We start from the raw sequence: 23,530 nt of genomic DNA, 5'->3' as shown, positions 1-23,530 counted from the left end.
TCTATGGGAGGCCCGAATAGTTCCGAATAGTTGTTATTCAGGGTTTCCGGTGATGATCCGGAACCATGGAAGACCACCATAAATGATTGGTAAAAGGGGACAAGAGCATTGGCAACTAATCTGGCCGCTATCTCCTTACTAACCATCAACGTTAAAAGTAGCCGAGGGGTGAACTAACATCCTGTGCACCGCGAACCCAGCCGGAGAACTAGCCATCCTAAAGGAAGGAAAGATGAATAACTCTCTGCCTCAGAAAATAGATAAAGAATAGCAAGCCCCCCACATTCAAAGACTGCGGTGATATAGGAAAACACAATACACATCAGATAGATGATAGGATTAGCGAAAGGTGAGGCCCTACTGACTAAATAGGACAGGATAGGAAAGGGACTGATGGTGGCCAGAGAAAAACCCTACAAAATTCCAAAAACCTGATAGTACAAAAAGCCCTCAGATCACTAGATCTGAACTCCGTCCTATACCAGGCGCTCTTGTCATACCAATGAACAGAAAGCAGGAACCATTACAAATTCAAGAAGCAACAAACACATGGACTTATAGGAGCAATACTCCAAACATAGATGCAGGGAGCTTCCCAGCTAAGCAACTGAAAGGGAAGATCCCTGCATGCAAATAAACTGAAAACAACCACAGCAAATGACAAACTCAGATAAGAGCAAAAAAAAACAAACAACAAATAAAGACCCAAGCATTTATCTGGAGTAGATGTGGTCTGGAGCAGGATGAAGCAGGCTGGTGAACAAAGAACAACTAACATCCGGCATAGCCTGCTAGTAGACAAGGGTTTAAATAGGCAGAGAGTTAGCAATGGAAACGCCCATTGCTCAACACACCTGGTCTCTGTCCAAACCATTCCTGGCCACAAGAGGGAGCCTCACAGCAGCAAAAGCATAACTGACATTCACAACAGTTTCCCATATACTTACATTGCTCATCGAATATTCGCAAATAGTCGAATAGCAGCCATTTATTCGGCAAATATTCACGAAGCCGAATATTTGAGGTATTCAATCATCACTAATAAAGATCTCTCAATATTTCATCAATGGGCGTTTGATCGCATTTGTTTTTTCTCCAAGCAATAACTAACATCAAATATATATTACAGTATGGAAACTTAAGCATAGCCGTACATATAGAGAGAGGGAGAACTGAAACGTTTCTCTCTATACATACAGTGTGTCCACCCATATCCTGTCCACCGCCATTATCTTGAGAACGGCGGAATCTATAGGCATAGAAGTGGCATCTAGGTATAGTAAAATAGCCATGCGATAAGCAAGGAAACCACTTATAGCACCACTTGGTGCAAAACAACGGAGTTCGCATTTTTATCTCAAAAACGGAACGAGATAGAGAAAAAAAGTGAATTAAAAAATTGTAGGGCATCATCAATTCAATACAAATCGACACCTTGCATATAGAAATGCTATGATATGAAACCCATGACCCTCCCAAAACATTGAATGCTGGTCACGCATATGGCGCTCATTTAACTTTGATGCTCAAAGTGGCCACCGTCAGCTGCAATGCACATCTGGACTCTGGACAGCATACAGTATCTTGCTGCATGTTGTGCAATATGGTAGGTGACACGTTTGCACAAGCATCTGTGATACGTCGTCGTAGGTACTGCAATGTTGGTGGAGGGTTCGCATACACCTGCTGTTTTATGTGACCTCACAGAAAGAAGTCCAATGGGGTTAGGTCAGGTGAGCGTGGAGGCCACTGCACGCAGCCACAATACCCAATGACATGTAGGAAAGTCTCCATGAGGTATCGCTTCATGTCCGCAGCCTTGTGAGTTTTACACGTTCTTATCATAGCATTTCTGTATGCAAGGTGTATATTTGTATTGAATTGATGATGCCCTACAATTTTTTAATTCACTTTTTTTTTCTATCTCGTTCCATTTTCGAAATAAAAATGCTAACTCCGTTGTTTTCTACAAGGTGGCGCTATACGTGGTTTCATTGCGTAGCGAATAGATACTTTACTATACCTAGACACCACTTCTATTCCTATAGCTGCCGCTGCTCTCAAGTTAATGGCGGTGGACAGGATATGGGTGAACACACTGTATATAAAAAGAGAGGGAGAACCGAAACATCGCCAAATGGTCTTATAAAAAAGTTGTTCTTCTTGCACAACTTATGCTGCCTTTCTACTATATAGAACAGGATCAATAGTGTATGTGGCCTTGCACACACTTTAAGGAATTGGTACTGCCCTACTAAATAAATATATATTAATGTAGATTACACCTATAATGTAGATGTAGAGTCATATTGGCTGGATTGTAATATTCTAATGTGAACACAGAATTATATGGACTAGACTAGACAATTTCTCCACACCTACCATACACTTTTGCACAGTATCATGGTATTATACTTCTGTGTCCACATTAGACTATTACAATCCAGTCCATATGACTCTGTGTGTGTGTGTGTGTGTGTGTGTGTGTCAGAAAACAAATTTGATTGAAGCTGAACATTTTGAAATGAAAGTTATACTATTAACCCTACTTTTGTTATGGGTTAAAACGTTCTATACTCATTTATGTTGATCATTCCTATATGAGAAAAATATATATATTTATCTAGACTATATGGTTTACCAACACACTTGTTCTAGTCTGTATAATGACTGTATCAGAGAGAAAGATTCTAATTAAATTTTCTGAAGGTAATAACAGTCAGCAAACAGTAGGAAGTGTACAGGCCTTTGCTTTGAGTGACACACCTGTGGCCACAGGACATCACTAGTCTCTCACACTGCTCTGGTGTGATTTTGGTCCACTCTTCTTTTCCCCAGTTCTTTGACTGTTCTGGGTTTTATTCCCCATAACTTCCACCAAGGATTTTCCAGAGGTTTTCTATTGGGTTTAAATCAGGACTCTGGGCTGGCCATAAAATTGTTTCAATGTTTTCTGTTTCAAGGAACTGCTTTACCCGTTTGCTGTGTGACAGGGGGCATAGTTCTGCATGAAAATTGCTGGCTGATTGAGTGATGAATGCATAAGGAACCACGTGTTGTTGAAGAAGGTTCTGATACACACTTGCATTCACTCTGCTATGTAGCTGTATGAGAGATCCAACTCCTGCTGCAGAAAACATTCCCCAAACCATGACACTTCCTCCAGCACCTTTCACTGGTTTCTTAACACACTTTGGGTTCAGTATTTCTCCAGTTTGACGACGAACATAATGTTTCCCATTAGACCCAAATAAATTAAACTTTTCATCACTAAAATGAACTGTGGACCACTTGTCTTCTGTCCACACAATATGCTCCTCATCAAAGGTGAGTCTAGCCTTTTGATTCTCTCTGCTAATGAGAGGTATGGTCACTGCAGAGTGGGCTTTCAATCCAAATGCTCTTAAACATTGTGACACTGTATGACGAGACAAACCCTTAGATTGTTCAGTGCTGAACTGGTGAAAAATTCCAGCAATTCTCTGCATTATTCTGTCTTCTCTTGCATTTGTTTTTTGAGAGTGACCAGCTTTCTTGGGGGACTTGAAAGAGTTTATGATGTTGTAAAGATGCAGTATCCTCAAAATCACAGACTTGGAATGACCAACTTCTATTGCTATGGCTGATAGGGTCACCTCTTTGGCCTTCATCTGGACAACTTGCTGCTGGAGGGTTTCAGTCACTTTGGAATGGCACACCATTTTTGCAAAGTCGGTGCAAACTGGAAAGTTAAATAGGGTTAGTCCGAAGGAACCTGGCACTAGGTGCCAGGTTAACACCAATAACTTGCAGGTATCTGAAAGTGTTCTCTAATTTTGATCAGTGTTTTTTCATTTATCTCATTTACATTTTTATTAGGTGCTTTTGAAAAAAATAAATTTATGAAATAAGCTTAAAATACTGTTAGTTTACTCATGTTAGGATATAATCACATAGGACTACACAATGACCTTAAAATTTAGGAAATTGTGTGTTGTTCTCTAATTTTGCAAGCACAATTTGCCCAAAGGCCAACTAGATGTACCCTAAACTCGATTAATAAAACTTAACTTGTAGTCCTAACAAATTAACACAGATCAATCTAAAATCAGTAGCAGGTAGAGCAATCAAACATATACTAAATCAAGTATCCAGCCACAGACCAAAGACTTTACACGGGCTTTACACGCTGCGATATCGTTAATGAATTATCGTCGGGGTCACATCGTTAGTGATGCACATCCGGCGTCATTAACGATATCGCAGTGTGTGACACGTTCGAGCGACCTTAAACGATCGCAAAAGCGGACAAAATCGTTTGCCGCGGAGAAGTCGTCCTGAAACAAAAAAATCGTTCTCTGCATGTTAGCGATGTTGTTCATCGTTCCTGCGGCAGCACACGTCGCTGTGTGTGACTCCGCAGGAGCGACGAACATCTTTTTACCTGCCTCCACCACCAATGCGGAACGAAGGAGGTGGGTGGAATGTTTACGTCCCGCTCATCTCCGCCCCTCCGCTTCTATTGGACAGCTGCCATGTGACGTCGCTGTGACGCCACACGACCCACCCCCTTAGAAAGGAGGTGGATCGCCGGCCAGAGCGACGTCACAGGACAGGTAAGTCCGTGTGATGGGAGCAAGCGAGGTTGTGCGCGACGGCCAGCGATGTTCCTGTGTCGCACAACCGACGGGGGCGGGTACGATCGCTTGCGATCTCGCTAGCGAGATCGCAGTGTGTAAAGCCCGCTTAAGAGTAAGTGAACAACTGTCCTACATTAATTGTCAGAGTGATATTGCCCTACCCTGCCTAATAAAAGCTAACTAATAGCCTCCCCAACATGTTTCACTATGTCTGGCTTCATCAGGAGGCTAAGGCTATAGTGAGAAAACAAAATGGCTGCAACCCCTCTTAAAGGTTCTGTTGATGATGTCAGACATAGAACAACCAATCACCATAAACCAATCAGGTATTCCCTCTTACAGGATCACCATAGTCATTGGTTTATCATATCACAGGACCACATTAATCACGTATCAATTGGTCCTCAAGATGCCATTCAGGTTCAGCAAGCGGACTCAGCCAATCAAAGCACACATTACAGTCCAATGCATACATAGTAACCCACCAATCGTTCAGGGATGAAGATACATTGATCAAGAGAAACCTCCATCGTGCACCATAGCCAGTAAGCATACACCCACCAATCATTAAGGGCTAACAATACATTAGTCAAAAGGAGCGTCCATCATTAATCAGTATCAAATTAACAGGCATGTTCACCCAATTACTCACATTGCTATTCCTCCCTCACTTCCGGGTATCAGCTGGTCACATGGGCTCTCACATGTCCAACAGGCATTAATGCATCAGCACCGATCAATTCAACAGGCATTAATGCATCAGCACCGATCAATTCAACAGGCATTAATGCATCAGCACCGATCGATTCAACAGACATTAATGCACAAACACGATCAATTCAACAGGCAATAATACACCAGCACCGATCAATTCAACAGGCATCAATGTACCAGCACCAATCAATTCAACGGGCATTAATCCACCAGCATCGATCAATTCAACAGGCAATAATGCACCAGCACCGATCAACTCAACAGGCACCAATGCACCAGCATCGATCAATTCAACAGGCACCAATGCACCAGCACTGATCAATTCAACAGGCACCAATGCACCAGCACCGATCAATTCAACAGGCACCAATGCACCAACACCGATCAATTCCGGCCTCCACAATCAGCGGTCATGCGATGCAAACAGCACACCACATGACCGGGAGAAGTCATACAGCCACCACTGCGGTGCTAAAGCTACTGTCATAAGATGCGCACACACTTGGTGCAAAATATGCTATGGAACAGCATTATACATGCTCGTAATCACATAATAAAGCTATTATCATATGATGAAACACTGCAGCTACCATAAAATATGGCTAACAGGGACATGAAAGAGTAATATACTTTATCCATCCATATGAATTCAGAAGAGCATACTAGGCAAGAATAAGGAATAAATACTACTATATCAATATCCCAATAACATCCCAACCATTAATACTACAGAGAAAATAATCACAAAACTAACCGGGATATATTATGGGATAAATATAGAACATACCATTTACTATAATATAGCTTATTAATTATATGTATACGACAAAGAAACATATACCAAGTATACTTTTAGTTGCCCATTATAATACTTATTTACCAGGCTTTATACCACCTATGTATGACTACTAAAGGGGACCAATCTAAGGTGTATATAGAGGGAGGTAAAGACCCATATATTGGAAAAAAGGGGGGAAAAAACAAAAAGAAAATCAAATGAGGGGATTCAAATAAAAGATAAATAGATCTGAAACTAATAAACATTATTCCAATATTTTGGAGGCAGATTTAGGTCACAAAAAAGCGGAAAAGGTAAATGCCTCGTTCAAATCCAAGGGAGAGCGTGAATTCAATCTAAATATCCATCTCGATTCTTCCAGTAATAGAAGCCTATCCAGATTACCCTTCCTCGGGCCCAAGAAGACTTTCCTAATACCCCAAAACTGTAAGTTTAGGGGATTATTGGCATGCACATTCCTCATGTGTAACGAGGGTGGTGTATCGGCCTAGATGTTTATACAGCTAACATGTTTTGATATACGCCTTCGAAATTCTTGTATGGTTTTGCCAACATACAGTTTAGGACATGGACAGGAGGCCACACATGCCACTCCTTTTGTTTTGCAATCGATGTTATCCCTTAGTGTATCCCTTATAGTGTACTTTCGACCATCAACAGGACTGATAAATTCACATGTCCTAGGTAGATATTTGCAAAAAGTACAGGTACGACAGGGGTTTGAGCCACCTTGTGTAGCCCCTACTGAGTTGGGTATACTTTTATTTGGAGAAAAATGACTAGAAACTAGTTTATCCCGTAACTTTTTCCCTCGTCTGTACGTTATCTTTGGAAAATCACCAATCCTACCTCTAACATCAGGGTCTGCCTGTAATACTGGCCAATATTTCTGTAGTATCCTCAAAACCCCTTTAGCCTGTACATCAAAGGTGCCAATGATCCTAATCAGTCCCTCGTCCTGTCCAACAACCTTGTTACTCAGCAGACTATTCCGATCCGTATGCCTTGCTCTATTATAGGTTCGATTGTAAAACTCTCTTGGGATAGCCCCTCTTAGTAAACCTATTAAATAGGTTTGTACACTATGCCGGCCTTTAGAGATGTAGGATGGCAGCTATCCTAGTGGAGAAGGCAATTGGTAAAGGTGGGTTTACGAAATATGTCCAGCACCAACACTGTACAAAATCTGAAAAATTTATAGTTTTTAAACCAATTTTGTGAGTAAAAAACATGCCAATCTGATTATGATTAAGAATGGAAACAAAATCTTCAACCAGAGATGGTGTGCCGTCCCAAAGGATAAGCACATCATCCAGGTACCTTCCCCAAAAAACAATATGACTGACAAAGAAACTCAAATCCTCACAGAAAACGTGGCAATCCTCCCACCACCTCCCTTCGGTTTGAACGAGGGATTTACCTTTTCCGCTTTTTGTGACCTAAATCTGCCTCCAAAATATTGGAATAATGATTATTATTTTCAGATCTATTTATCTTTTATTTGAATCCCCTCAATTGATTTTATTTTTGTTTTTTACCCCCTTTTTCCAATATATTGGTCTTTACCTCCCTCTATATACACTTTAGATTGGTCCCCTTTAGTAGTCATACATAGGTGGCATAAACCCTGGTAAATAAGTATTATAATGGGCAACTAAAAGTATACTTGGTATATGTTTCTTTGTCGTATACATATAATTAATAAGCTATATTATAGTAAATGGTATGTTCTATATTTATCCCATAATATATCCCGGTTAGTTTTGTGATCATTATCTCTGTAGTATTATTAATGGTTGGGATGTTATTGGGATATTGATATAGTAGTATTTATTCCTTATTCTTGCCTAGTATGCACTTCTGAATTCATATGGATGGATAAAGTATATTACTCTTTCATGTCCCTGTTAGCCATATTTTATGGTAGCTGCAGTGTTTCATCATATGAGAATAGCTTTATTATGTGATTACGAGCATGTATAATGCTGTTCCATAGCATATTTTGCACCAAGTGTGTGCGCATCATATGACAGTAGCTTTAGCACCGCAGTGGTTGCTGTATGACTTCTCCATCATGTGGTGTGCTGTTTGCATCGCATGACCACTTATTGTGGAGGCCGGAATTGATCAGTGTTGGTGCATTGGTGCCTGTTGAATTGATCGGTGCTGGGGCATTGATGCCTGTTGGACATGTGACAGCCCATGTGACCAGCTGATACCCGTAGGTGAGGGAGGAATGGCGATGTGAGTAATTGGGTGAACATGCCTGTTAATTTGATACTGATTAATGATGGACGCTCCTTTTGACCAATGTATTGTTAGCCCTTAATGATTGGTGGGTGTGTCTATGTGCTTATTGGCTATGGTGCATGATGGAGGTTTCTCTTGACCAATGTATCTTCATCCCTGAACGATTGGTGGGTTACTATGTATGCATTGGACTGTAATGTGTGCTTTGATTGGCTGAGTCCGCTTGCTGAACCTGAATGGCATCTTGAGGACCAATTGATACGTGATTAATGTGGTCCTGTGATATGATAAACCAATGACTATTGGGATCCTGTAAGAGGGAATAAATGATTGGTTTATGGTGATTGGTTGTTCTATGTCTGACATCATCAACAGAACCTTTAAGAGGGGTTGCAGCCATTTTGTTTGCTCACTATAGCCTTAGCCCCCTGATGAAGCCAGACATAGTGAAACATGTTGGGGAGGCTATTAGTTAGCTTTTAATAGGCAGGGTAGGGCAATATCACTCTGACAATTATTGTAGGACAGTTGTTCACTTAATCATAGTGTCCGGTCCGCAGCTGGATACGTGATTTAGTGTATGTTTGATTTCTCTACCTTCTACTAATTTTAGATTGATCTGTGTTAATTTGTTAGGATTACAAGTTAAATTTTATTAATCTTGAGTTTAGGGTACTTCTAGTTGCCCTTTGGGCAAATTGTGTTTGCATTTATGATGACCCTACGCTGATTATGGGTATGGATTGAGGTTTAGTTGTTTGTTCTCTAATTTTGTTCTCCAGTGTACATCTAAGAATTCTGATTATGTCTCAACTGCTGCACCAAGTAAACTGATACATTCTTGGAATAAGGGTCTCTTAGATAAGGTAGCAAAAACCTGGTGACAGATTTCCTTTAAAAGTTTTGTTTCCATTAGAGGGCGTGAGTGATCTTCATTGCCTTTTTCTGTTTTATCCTTTGAATAGAAATGCATAGAAACTTCCCACATATGTACAGCAGATGTAAATATATTTTTAAGTGTTTTTAACTTCGTATTTACATGATAGCTTGATCATTGGCATGACGGTGAGGATGAGCATGGTGAAGAAGCAGGAGCTAGAGCCCACCTCTAAAGGCATATAGATAACTTAAATGTAAAATCATGTACCTTGGCTGTAGTTTATCTTTGATTTTGGCTTGAAAAAGGTGGTAATGGCTGAAATGTGGCAAGGCATACTTGTTAGGCCTAAAGGCTGCTTTACACGGTACGACCGATTGTGCAATTTCACAATCAATCGTACTCGCCCCCGTCCTTTTTGCGTCACGGGCAAATCGCTGCCCGTGGCGCACAAAGTCGGTAACCCCCCATCACACGTACTTACCTCCCGTCCGACCTCGCTGTGGGCGGCGAACGTCCACTTCCTGGAGTGGGAAGGATGTTTGGCGTCACAGCGACGTCACACGGCCGACGGCCAATAGAAGCGGAGGGGCGGAGATGAGCGGGATGTAAACATCCCGGCCACCTCCTTCCTTCCACATAGCCGGCGAGAGCCGCGGGTCGCAGGTAAGCGATGTTCATCGTTCCTGGGGTGTCACACGGAGCGGCGTGTGCTACCCCGGGAACGATGAACAATTAAATTAAACGATATTATGAAACCCAGCGACCAGTACACGACTCATGATTTGTGAGCGATACTGCATCGCTAGGAGGTGTCACACAGGCCGGCATCGCAAGCGATGCCGGATGTGCGTCTCAAAAACCGTGACCCCGACGATCTATCGCACGATAGATCTTATGGTGTAAAGCAGCCTTAAGACACACGGCAAGAAAAACAGTGCAAGTGGAGTACGATAAAAATATCGCATTCCACTCGGACCAATATTAGGCTATGTGTCAGCACACATGAGTGATTTTCTCAGCCCTAATCGGACCGAGAAAACAATCGCAGCATGCTGCGATTGTAATGTGAGTCTTGTTTCTCTCGCACCCATTCAAGTCAATGGGGCAAGAGAAAAATCACACTGCACTCGTGGTACACCGGTGTAACGCGAGTGCAGGGCAAGAATGGTAATAGCCGGCTATGGAGGAGAGAGGGAGATAAATCCCTCCCTCCCCTCCTCAGAGCCGGCCCGCCCCTTCTCAGAGTCGGCCCACCCCCCGCAGCTGAGGTCCGCTCACAAAAACGGACCTCAGTCTCAGGGACACTTGCATGATACTTGGCTATGCTGTACTGCCAGCGTGAGCCTAGTGTCATGTGAGGGGATCACAGTAATCCGTGTGGCCCCAGTCTTAGGGGCACTTTGCACACTACAACATCGCAAGCCGATGCTTGCAATGCCGAGCGCGATAGTCCCCGCCCCCGTCGCAGCTGCGATATCATGGTGATAGCTGGCATAGCGAACATTATCGCTACGCCAGCTTCACATGCACTCACCTGCCCTCCGACGTCGCACTGGCCAGCGACCCGCCTCCTTATTAAGGGGGCAAGTCGTGTGGCGTCATAGCGACGTCACACGGCAGGCGGCCAATAGAAGCAGAGGGGCGGAGCTGAGTGGGACGTAAACATCCCGCCCACCTCCGTCCTTCCGCATAGCTGGCGTGAGCCGCAGGACGCAGGTAGGAGATGTTCCTCGCTCCTGCGGCTTCACACACAGCGATGTGTGATGCCGCTGGAACGAGGAACAACATCGTAACATCGATCATTTCCAAATTATGGAAATGACCAACACTACACCGATGATACGATTACGACGATTTTGCGCTCGTTAATCGTATCAAAAAGGCTTTACACACTACGATATCGCCTGCGACGCCGGATGTCAATTTGACCCCACCGACATCGCACCTACGATGTCGTAGTGTGCAAAGTGCCCCTAACTCTGAGTTTTTAAGGATGAAGAAAACATGATTTTCTTCTACAAATAAAACTATCCTGGTGCCTCAACTTTTTGCAGACTATATGTTTCTGCGACATGTCAAAAGCATTCTAAAAGTACAGTTACTCTTTAACTTGAAATTCTTGTTCTTCTATCATTAGGTAGAAAAATGTATGTGTATTTTGAATAGATGCCACCATTGTTTTAGTGCATCTAAAAGCTAACAGCAAAAATTGGGTAAAGCTCATGTAAAAGGTGTGTCCAGATTTCTGTTTATAAAGAATGCTAAAGTAGGTAACAGCGATTAACAGAAAAATCTCCATAACACCGTAAGAGTCATTATGGCGAATGAGTGCCAAATTAAGACCACTCAAAACCAAGCACGTATTCCATATTAAACATAAGAACCAGAGAACTAGGAGTATCAAAGTGCAAAAAAACTATTATTTAAACACACAAGGAGGGGTTTTGGGATTCACATACTGTATAAAACATTTAAAAGACATACAATGAGAAAACTGCGGTCAGGACAAATGGCAAAAATGGCATTCAGATGTACAAAAATGTAAATGTGCCATAATATATAGTGGGTTATCACTTAATGATTGTATGTATCTGTATGTACTATTTGTTATTTACCAGTGCACACTTCTTCATAGGTGGGATTCTTTGTGAAACCTCCGGCATACCCCACCTGTGTAGAGAAGACTCCGTTTTGCCTCCAGAACAGTCGTTCAACGCCCCAAAAACAGCCCATGCCTGTAAAGTGTCAAAAGGAGACAGTCAGGCCAGGACCCCCATGTAGCAATGCTCTACAGTATAAACATTTGTTTTTGCTATTTGAAACTTCAAGGGGTTGTCCACTAAAAAGCCCAAAATAAAACATATACTCACCTCCCAAACCAGCGCAATTCTATCAATGTCTGCGCTGTCATCATGAAATAGTGTCATGTGAACCATCTGAAGACAGCGCTGGTCCGGGGGGCGAGTATGTGTATTTTATCTGGCATCTACAATGTGTATTCCAGAGAGAGAGGGGAGCCAGCACGATCTGAAAAAAATCTCATTTTTTTATTATAGTACAGTTGGAATAAATTTGTGAATTTTCACTTTTTATATGATGCATGCCAATTTCAGATCGTGCTGGTTCCCTTTTTTTCTCTCTTTTGACCGTAGTTATGCTACAAATCTGGTGTCTGACCAACACCATACCATGCACGCCTGATTTTGGCTTGCAATATATTCCTCCTGTTGGTAGCTGTTCAGACTCAGTTACCTCACCCCTTTCCACAGGCAATGCTAATTAAGCACCATTCTTGGATCTGGTCCGCCTTTATCAATGGTTGCTGTTTGACACTGGGAGGATCAGTTCTGATATAGTCCTGGTATGTGTAGGGCTTGCTCCACATGCTGGGACCTGGGCTGGTCTCTATCCACAAGTGCCTTTTTTGCAACATGGAAGCGGCTATATACATGTTGCAGGTATGTGTGCTCCATTATGGTTCTGCTTTTAACTTTATCTAGGAGGCCGCATGGCACATTAAATACAGAATGTAGAGTAGGACCCCCCCTATTGAGATTTGCCGTGACGTTGGCAGGGGTGGCTCAAAAAATTGATCAATTATTTGCTAAAAATCTCATTTTTTTATTATAGTACAGTTGGAATAAATTTGTGAATTTTCACTTTTTATATGATGCATGCCAATTTCAGATCGTGCTGGTTCCCTTTTTTTCTCTGTTTTGACCGTAGTTATGCTACAAATCTGGTGTCTGACCAACACCATACCATGCACGCCTGATTTTGGCTTGCAATATATTCCTCCTGTTGGTAGCTGTTCAGACTCAGTTACCTCACCCCTTTCCACAGGCAATGCTAATTAAGCACCATTCTTGGATCTGGTCCGCCTTTATCAATGGTTGCTGTTTGACACTGGGAGGATCAGTTCTGATATAGTCCTGGTATGTGTAGGGCTTGCTCCACATGCTGGGACCTGGGCTGGTCTCTATCCACAAGTGCCTTTTTTGCAACATGGAAGCGGCTATATACAGGTTGCAGGTATGTGTGCTCCATTATGGCTCTGCTTTTAACTTTATCTAGGAGGCCGCATGGCACATTAAATACAGAATGTAGAGTAGGACCCCCCTATTGAGATTTGCCGTGACGTTGGCAGGGGTGGCTCAAAAAATTGATCAAATATTTGCTAAAAATCTCATTTTTTTATTATAGTACAGTTGGAATAAATTTGTGAATTTTCACTTTTTATATGATGCATGCCAATTTCAGATCGTGCTGGTTCCCTTTTTTTCCCTTTTTTTTTAATGTGTATTCCAGTAGTGGGCAACCACCTTACTATAATATTATTATTGTTAATCATCTAGATCTATAACACAAACTTTGCAGCATGTAATGGGGACATGTACAAATAAAATAACATATTACATAATAACAAAATATCAAGGCAAACAAGAGAAGCGAAGGTACACAAAAGCTTGCAATGTATGAGGAAATGAAGGTGTCACAAAAAGTAAATGGACTTGTTTTGTAGGGTCCAGCCATCTTTATACTAAATAAGGTGGTACAGATAAATCTGCTTGAGTCAGTCAAAAGCTGGTATCTGTTTCTCTATAGATAAGACGTACTACTTTACGCACCTATTTGCGTTTCTCATTGCACTCAATGGATGAAAAGCGCAGTGAAAAACGACATGCTGCGTTTTTGTGGCACCACAAAAACGCAGCTGAAAAAAAACGCTGTGTGCAGACAGCAAAAATGAAAACTCATAGACTTTGCTGGGGAATCAAAGTCATGCAGTTTTCTGAGCAAAAACGCACCCGAAAACTGCGCAAAACGCCGCGAAAAACGCACTGTGTGAACTTGCCCTTAGGGGATTTACACTACAATGATATGGATGATCTATCAGGAAATGTCATGAATGTCAGATCGGTAGGACTTACCAAAGATTGCCAACTCTAATCCTGCTGGGAATGGTTCTAATGTTGCGTTTCCATTTACAGCATGCTTAGCTGTGAAGAAGGATGGATAATGAAATGCATGCAAAGACCAGAGAAGTATTTTGAAGTGTTGTGATTTCTCCAATCATGTCGCTTGATTACCTTCTATGCTCTCTGTTAGGAGAGTGTTAGCTTCATTTATAGTGTCCATGGATTGAAACACTCAATTCTTACCTGCCACCTTGAGAGCGTCATCCCTCCCAGGTAGGGCTTCTTCAGCAGTAGGGAGAACGGTCTTACTCGGCATTGCTGTGGTGTGTGGTTGTAGAAAGCACAGTCAACTCTGGGTATTTATAGGGTATAATTACGAAAAGAGAGCAGAGGTCAGCAGAAGTTTTCTAATAAGTAACCAACACGATCTGCTTGTTAGAGATACCGTTAGCAATATTGCTTAAAACCTTGTACTGTCCAAATTCACAAGTTGTAGCCATGTGCAAAAATTGTGTATGGAGGAGAAGCGGATCACATGTGCATGATAAACATACTGTATGATTTGTATCCCATTACAGCTCTTAATGCAACTTGTCATTACTCACATAAGGGACAATTTACTTTTGTCAGATTGTGGGATAAAAGTGGATGAACTTGATGCAAATCAGATCAGGCACTATTGTTCTGAACTACCCGAATGTGCAGCCCTCCAGTCATTAAATGGCAGTACTATTAATACTAGTCAGTAGATGGACTCTGTCAATGCTCATACATTTCTGCTATGTAAAAATATGTTCACTCTTTCATATGCCTGCATTACCCAAACTTCTGCTCACTGTATGTACAAACATAGATGTTTGCCCCTATAGAACCATGACGCATCTATTAGGGATAAGCAGGTTACCATACAAAGCACCCAACCATATCTACCTAAAATAAAGACTAGAACCACGACTTTATTGCAGGAATGGCCACAGTTTTATTTAAACCGTATATATGTATACCAAAGCTCGTGGCTCAACATGCCACTCAATTGTTACTTAAACCTTATACATATATACCCGTATAACCATACACCCCGATAGATCCGTCCAAGAGGCCAACCATCCTTCATAACCCCCCGGCCGTAACCTCCAAACCGGCCCAGAGGACCACCTCGGCCGTAACCACCCGGCCCAAAGGTGAGGGGTAACAACGTTCCATCGTTAATTACCCCTTCCCAGAACCTGCGGGACCTCCGCCCACAAGTTCCCATCCAATCCGAAGCCACTCCCCTTGAGCGACTTCGTACCAACCAACCAACTGTCGGTACTCCCAACCTCTCAGACGGACCTATCACCCCGCCACAGACCGGCCAAGTGACCCCTTACTTGGCCCGGGCCCCCCACACCCCTAGTGCTTGCTCCAGGCCATCCCTCAAACCCAACATCCATAAATCCAGACCCACATCGGTCAAGTGAACCCCATCTCTCCTTAGATACTGCTCCGTGGACTCCTCCAATTCTCTATGCCGCACCACCAACCCACCATTCCTCGCCACAAACCTACCAATCGCCCGGTTCAGCTTGCTCCGAGCCCTATTAATCCGGTCCACCGACCTACCAAAACGCCACTGAGTCCGAGCTATAATGTCTGACCAAACGATAACTATGCCCGGAAACGCCCTCCACAAATGTAACAGGTCCAGCTTTATGTCCCTTTTTAATTCCCTTGCCGACCTTACTCCCAGATCGTTCCCACCCACGTGCAAAATTAACACATCAGGGTCACGATCCATACGGCTATAATAAGCCACCTCTGGGCGCACTCTACCCCAGGTCATGCCCCGAATTCCGAGCCACTTTACTCGGGCTTCCGACACCGACACTCCAAGCTGCCGACCGTCACGACGCACATCCGCTCGCAACGCTCCCCAATACACATAGGAGTGCCCGAGGATCCACACAAGGCATGGACCTACAAATACAAAAACCACGAATAAAAACAGCAACAGAACAAGAAAATACACAACAAACCAGCATCAACACAAACCAGGAATCCCCCACCCCTGACCATCACCTGACTAAGTGAGGCCTAATGTACAAGCGAAACCTGGAAGACTCCCACCTCCCAATCCGCCGGATACAATCCTCACTCAAACCCCACCTGGCGGCCTCCGTCGCCGCCCCAATCCGGAAGGAGTGAGACCCGTACTCACGTGGCTCCTCCCCCACCCTTACCAAAGCCATCTTCAGCACCGCATTGAATTGGTACCGCGACAAAGCCAATCCATCCGCATGTCTAAGAAAAACGCCAGGGAAACCGCCGCGCACCTTTAAAAACTCTGACACTTGTACCACCGGGCACAACTGGTGCCCCGGTAAAGCGTACAACACTACTAAGCGCCCCCGGCCCCTCTGATCCGTCTTCGAAAACCGAAGGCGACATTCCACTCTATCCTCCCCCAGCATAACATCCTCCAACAGCAACCCACCCATCGCTTGCTTGGTCGGGCTGACCAATTCACCAATGCGAAAGGCCCCAAAAAACGCCAATACAAAAGCTACCGAAAACAACACCCGCTCATAAGGAGACGAACACAATTCCCCCAAACACCCCACTAACCGACCCAACAATGGCAATGACACCGGCCGCCTCATGTCACGCGACTGGGCCCCTTTTCGAAAACCCTTCATTGCCTGCCGCACCAGAAAATCCTTAGTCGCGTCCCGAACCCCTTGCATCTGAAACAAGAAGGCCAATGCCGCCAACTTGCAACCAATCACCGAAACGGACCGACCTGCCGAAAAATCCCCACTAATGAACACCAGGACCCCCAACACTCGGCCCTTGTAACCCGACTCCATAAAATCCCCTCTTTCCAACTCCGCCCATTCCTTCCACACCGCCTGATATCGGCACCAAGTAGCCTCAGACACCGATCTCCTAATCCCCTCAAATGCTACACCGATGCCAGGTCCCACAGCCATTCCGGACAAGGTTCTCCATCCGCGTCCGCTCCCGGCACCAGCTTCCTGAACCTGCAAAACTGAAATCGTGATAGCGCGTCAGCCACCTCATTTCGAATCCCTGGCACGTGCCGTGCCACCACACAAATGTTCAACTCCAAACACCTCAACACCAAGTGCCTCAAATACCCCACAACCGGCGGGGATTTTGCCGACAGCGCATTGATGGAATGCACCACCGCCATGTTGTCACAATGCATGCAAACCCTTGTTCCGGAAAAAACAGGGCCCCATAACTCCACTGCTACAATGATGGGAAACAATTCCAGCAGAGCCAAATTCCTCACCAGACCTGCTTCCACCCAAAGCCGTGGCCACTTTCCAACACCCCAGTGCGTCTGAAAAATTGCCCCAAAACCGGTCGCTCCAGCCGCATCCGTGTACAACTCCAACTGACTATTGGACAAAGCCTCGCTCATCCAAAGGGTCCGACCGTTGTACCGGTCCAAGAACCTCTCCCAAACCAACAAATCCCCTTTCATCACTTTGGTCACTCTGACAAAGTGATTTGGAGCTTTCACCCCCGCGGTTGCACTTGCCAGCCTCCTATTAAAGATCCGCCCCATTGGCATAATGCGACAAGCGAAATTCAATTTTCCAAGCACTGACTGCAAATCCCGCAACCGCACCTTCTTGGCCTGATACAAAACCCGCACCGACGCCTTCAAATCCAGAAGCTTCCCCTCCGGCAATCGGCATTCCATTGCCAGTGTATCAATTTCGATCCCTAAGAAACATAGGGCCGTCGCCGGCCCTTCTGTTTTTTCCTTTGCCAACGGGATACCTAGGCTCCGCGCGATCCGCTCTAACGTGAACAACAACAAGGAGCAGACCGAAGAGCCCGCCGGACCCACGCAAAAGAAGTCATCCAGATAGTGAATCACTGAATGGACTCCTGCCACCTCTTTGACTACCCATTCCACAAAAGTACTAAATGCCTCAAAATGAGCACACGAAATGGAACAGCCCATCGGCAGGCAACGATCCACATAGTATTCACCATCCCACATACACCCTAAGAGATGAAGGCTCTCTGGATGCACCGGGAGTAAACGAAAAGCTGCTTCCACATCCGCCTTTGCCATCAGGGCCCCCCGCCCGGCAACCCTTACCAGCTCCAAAGCCTTATCAAAAGATACATAAGAAACTGCCGACAACTCTGGCGATATCCCATCATTCACCGACAATCCCGCCGGATAAGATAAATGATGAATGAGCCGAAATTTGTTCGGCTCCTTCTTAGGCACCACCCCAAGGGGGGAAATCCTTAAATTGGAGAATGGCGGGTCCTGGAATGGACCCGCCATCCTCCCCAATTCCACCTCCTTTTGCAGCTTTTCCTTCACCACCGCCGGATGTTCTTTTGCGGACCTCAAATTCCCCGGGCGAAACACCGGCGCCTCAGATTCAAACGGAATCCGAAAACCTTCCGTAAAACCACTTGCTAACAACTCCGCCGCCCTAACATCCGGATACCTATTTAAATAGGGAAGCATCGCCTCTACTCTCACTGGCGTCCTCCCTTTTTCCAGACCCCTCCCCCGCCTTTCCTTTTCCTTTTTTGAAGCACCTGGCCAAGGAGTGGGACCCTCCACATCCGGAACACTCGTGTTTAAACCGACACGAGGCCCCAAACTTACACTGTCCCTCGTTATACTGCCAACAAGCCCCCTTTTTCTGTCCAGCCGAGGACCCGCCGCTCGCACCCGGGCTCCCGGCACCCCCTCGAAAGGGCTGAGCCGGAGCCGTCATTAACCGCATCCACAAAGAAATATCCTTGTGGCCCCACTGGACACCCTGCCGCAGAGCCTTCCGCTGCCGGAACTGCTCATCATATCTTAGCCACCCTAAACCGCCATACACTCTATACGCCTCCCCTATCGCGTCCATATAACCAAATAGGGCGGAACAATGCTCCGGCTCCTTTTCCCCGATCACGCTGGCTAAGATCGCAAAGGCCTGTAGCCAGTTAGTGAACGTCCTCGGGATCAATCTATACCGTCGCTTTTCCTCATCCTCTTTCTCCTTTTTTGTATCACTGGGTTTCACCTTATCCAAATTAAACTTCTCCAAGGGAAGCAGGGAAAAAATTTCCACATACTCCCCTTTCCAAATCTTTTCCCTCACCTCCTTCTTCAAGTGAACCCCTAACTGACCTTCAAAACACACGTAAATTTCACTCCGTGCCCTATCATCCAACCGCACAACCTCATCCTCCTTTTCTTTTTCCTTTTCCGCCTCCTTGCTCGCACCCACGTCAGCCGCCCCACTGGCCGCCGTTCCCGCACCTACCGCCGAGGCAGGGTCCCGCACCGTCACCCCGCTCACCGCCGCCTCAGTCTGCACCACCTCCGTGGGGCCCACCCACGCCCCCACCGGAGCCCCCGGCCCAGTCCGACCAACCCGCTCCGCCGACAACCCCTGCAACGCTCCCAAAAGTTGCCCCCAAAACTCCGGGCCCGGGAAACCAGCCTGACCGACCCCACTCGCCCCCTGTGCCACACTTCCCGCGACGGAACCCCCGCCCCCACTACACACAGCATTAAACATGTCAGTCGTCTGCTCACCAGGCTGCCGTGGAACCGCCGGCACAGCCGTACCACGATCTTCCTGCTGCCGCTCTGCCCGACCTGCCGCTGCCATTGCTCCATCGTCACCGCCGGAATCTGACGTGCTGCCGAAGTCTTCAGGGGGGACCAGCGAGGGGACAGCCTGCACCTGGCGGCCGTCAACCCCCACGGTCACCGCACCCTGCTCCTCCGGGCGCCTCCTGCTCGACCTTTTTCGTTTCTCACGCCGTGGCGCCCTGCCGCCGTCGTTCCTCGCTGTCTGCATGGGCACCTGCTGCGCTGCTGTTGTTGCCGCCGTCCTCAGTGGGCTCCCTCCCTGCCGACTGCAGGAAGGCCGTGCTGCATCTGACCGTCGCTGGGAACCCCCCCCAGCCCGATCCTTGCTGGCGGGGACCGTGACTGTGGACCTCATCTGCGCCTCCGGGCCACCGTACCCCTCCTCCACGCTCCTCACGTCGCCGCTCTCCTCATCCCCCATCCTCCGACCTGTCGCTCTCCCCTGCCGTCTGCAGGGAGTCTCCGTCCGTGCCATACCCCGACGAGCGCCACCCCCAGCCGGCACTTCACTGGGGGCTGCTGTGATCGCTGCTCCGGTCCTGGACTGTGCTGGCCGCGGACCGGAAGTGGGCCCCGCCGAGGCTCCGCCCACCCCCGACCCGCGGGATCTCCGTCGAGGATTCCTCCCGGCGGCCGGCAGCTCCCCCTGGTAAGATGGAGGGCTCCGCTGTCCCGGAGGGTCCCCGTAGGGGCTCCTAGATCTCTCTCTCCCCCTCCCACTGGGGGAGTAGCGCTCCGGCGGTCGCGCCCGCCGAGCACGTAGCAGCGGTCCGGGCGCAGGAGTAGCAGGCTGTACCGCTCCAGCTCCACAGACCGCCACCAGCTGCTGCCGCAGAGCGTCCACGCCGAGGACCTCGGAGGCCCCCCGCACCATCTCTAACAGCGCATTAAGGTCAGTCATAGCAGCGGCAGCACAACGTCCTGGGGCCACAACTTTTCAACGACGAAAGGGGAGGTAATCAGTCCACCCCCCTCTCTTATACCCCCACACAACCCCCACCCCTTCCCTGGTCCCCTCCAATCCCCCTACAGCTTCCTTCCACCAATCCAATAGTCCTAACTATCCCCTATCCCAGTTCAACCAATTAACCCCCTCCTAACCTTGCACCCTCACGATGGTCATGGGGTCCATTCACCCCTATGGGGCTCACTGCCCTTCTTTTCAGCCATCAACCCAGGCTTCTTATTTTACACAGGAACTAACCAGTATTTTTGCAGCCAGTAATTATTATACAAAATAGAGCACAAATTTTTGCAAATGATTTATTAACTGAAGGCTCAGCTAAATAGACTAAATGTTATTATGACTCCACAAACCGGATCTCAGAGGCAGACGTCTGCAGAGTTGCTGGACGGCGTCGTAATGCACTCGAATACTGTTTAAACAGCTATTAGAAATCAAAAACAATATTTAAAGGGACCCTGCAGGCTTGCTCATTAACCTCAGTCTTTTAGCCTCTGTGTGTCACTGGTCGGCTGCAATTCTCCCAATCCAAAGTCAACAGCCTCATAGGCATATATGAGGCTGTCAAGTTTGGGCTGGGAGACTCACGATAAATCCAGCCTCAGTCAGCCATCCTCTGTAATTTTGGCAGAACTGACTTATATGGGAATGTTTTTTATTAAAGGAAACCTGTTGGCAGATTCATGTGGCTGAACCATGGACAGCATGAGTAAGACACTGCAACCATGTATATTTTACTCTGCAATAGCATAGCCGGTGTATGATTATTACTGCCCATGTTGGACAGCATGAATCAGCTGGCAGGTTCCCTTTAACCCCTCTACCACCCAGCCTGTTTTCACATACCTGACCAGGCCAACTCTTTCAGTTCTGACCAGCGTCACTTTGAGTTAATAACTCTGGAACGCTTCACTGGATCCCGGTGATTCTGAGACTGTTTTTTCGTGACATATTGGACTTCATGTTAGTGGTAAATTTAATTTAGGATGCTATTTTTGCGTTTATTTGTGAAATAGATCAGAAATTTGGCACAAAAAAAAAAATCGCAATTTTCAAACCTTTAATTTTTATACACTTAAACCAAAGAGTTATGTCACACAAAATAATATATAATATTTTCTACATGTCTACATCAGCACAATTTTTGAAACATCATTTTATTTTGTTAGAAAGTTAGAAGGGTTTCATTTTTCCCCAAAAATTTACAAAAACACTTTTTTTGGGTCCATATTACATTTCAAGTAACTTTGAGAGGTGACAAAAAAATTCCGAAAGTTGACTCAAAATCACACCCAAGATGTTCATTAACCCTTTAGATGCTTCACAGGATCTAAAGCAATGTAGAAGGATAAAATAAAATTTTTACTTTTTCCCACAAGAATTACTGTAGCCTCAAATTTTGCATTTTCACAAAGGTAATAAGAGAAAATGCACTATACAATTTGTTGTGCAATTTCTGCCTAGTACACCGATATCACATTATGTAGTCAAAATCAGTTGGGGAGGACAGCAGGGCTTGGAAGGTAAGGAGGAGCATTTGAATTTTAGAGCGCAAAATTTTCTGGAATAGATAGCGTACACCATGTCGCATTTGGAGAGCCCCTGGTGTGCCCAAACAGTGGAAACCCCTCTCATGTGACCCCATTTTGGAAACTAGAGCCCTTAAGAAATGTATCTAGATGTTTGATGAGCACCTTTAATCCCCAGGAGCTTTACAGAATTTTATACTGTTGAGCAGTAAAAATGAAAAAAATACATTTTTAACCAAAAACATTTTACTTTAACTCCAAATTTTTCAAAATCACAAGGGTGACAAGAGATAATGGACCATACAATTTGTTGTGCAGTTTCTCCTGAGTATGCCAATATCACATATGTGGTCAAAAACTACTCTTGAGCCACAGTTCAAAGCGAAGAAGGGAATGAGCACCATATATCAGTTCAGATTTAGTTGGAAAGTTTTGTGGGTTCCATGACACATTGGAAAAGCCACTGAGTTGCCTAAATGATGGCTTTCCCCCACAAGTGACCTCATTTTGGAAACTAGACACCTCAATGAATTTAGCTATATGGTGAGCACCTTGAACCTCTAGGTGCTTCACAGAACTTTATACCGTTGAGCCGTTGAAAGGAAAACATACAATTTCTAACCGCAAAAATGTTGCTTTAACCTCAATTTTTTTAAATTTACAAGGGTAACAGGAGATAATGCACAATAAAATGTGTTGTGCAATTTCTCCTGAGTATGCTAATACCCCATATGTGGTTAAAAACTACTTTTGAGGCACAGTGCAAAGGGAAGGAGCGCCATATTTGAGTTCATATTTAGTTGGAATGTTTTCCAAGTGCCATGTCACATTGGCAGAGCCCCTAAGGTCCCATAACATCAGAAACCCCAACAAGTGACCCCATTTTACAAACTGCAAACAATCATCAGTGAATTCATCCAGGTGTCCAGTGAGCATACAAGCAGGGCTTGTGAGGTAAGGAGCGCCATTGATTTTTGGAGCCCACATTTTCTTAAAATAGTTTGCGGAATCCATTTACAGACCCCCTAAGTGCCAAAACAGAAGAAACCCCCTCAAGTGACCAAATTTTGAAAATTACATCCCTCTGGGAATTCTATGGCTGTAGTGACAATTTAGTTTCTGGGAAAACACCCATAATGTCAAACGCAGTGAATGCTGCTGAATTAAAAATTGGAAATAAGTCCTTGTTGTGCCCAGTACATTGTAGTGCCCCCTACATTG

The 23,530-nt window shown here is 45.3% G+C and overlaps 1 protein-coding gene across 4 annotated transcripts in view; it reads right to left on the bottom strand.

Annotated features, from left to right (window-relative positions):
- LOC142289978 (peptide methionine sulfoxide reductase MsrA-like) overlaps window positions 1-23,530 on the bottom strand; it is an 89,982-nt gene that overhangs the window by 21,487 nt on the left and 44,965 nt on the right. For 3 of the 4 annotated variants that reach the window (XM_075333921.1, XM_075333922.1, XM_075333923.1), the window contains 3 exons: window positions 14,425-14,533; window positions 14,194-14,262; window positions 11,878-11,997 (listed from right to left, as the gene is read on the bottom strand). In XM_075333921.1, coding sequence (XP_075190036.1) covers window positions 11,878-11,997; window positions 14,194-14,262; window positions 14,425-14,497 — 262 coding nt within the window. In that variant the 5' untranslated portion in view covers window positions 14,498-14,533. The remainder of the gene's footprint in view (window positions 1-11,877; window positions 11,998-14,193; window positions 14,263-14,424; window positions 14,534-23,530) is intronic. The other variant, XM_075333924.1, reaches the window with a different exon arrangement.

The sequence above is a fragment of the Anomaloglossus baeobatrachus genome, chromosome 2 (assembly GCF_048569485.1).
Source record: "Anomaloglossus baeobatrachus isolate aAnoBae1 chromosome 2, aAnoBae1.hap1, whole genome shotgun sequence".
Taxonomy (NCBI): Eukaryota; Metazoa; Chordata; class Amphibia; order Anura; family Aromobatidae; genus Anomaloglossus; species Anomaloglossus baeobatrachus.
The sequence above is the reverse complement of the archived record's forward strand: the minus strand, read 5'-3'. Positions and strand labels throughout refer to the sequence as shown.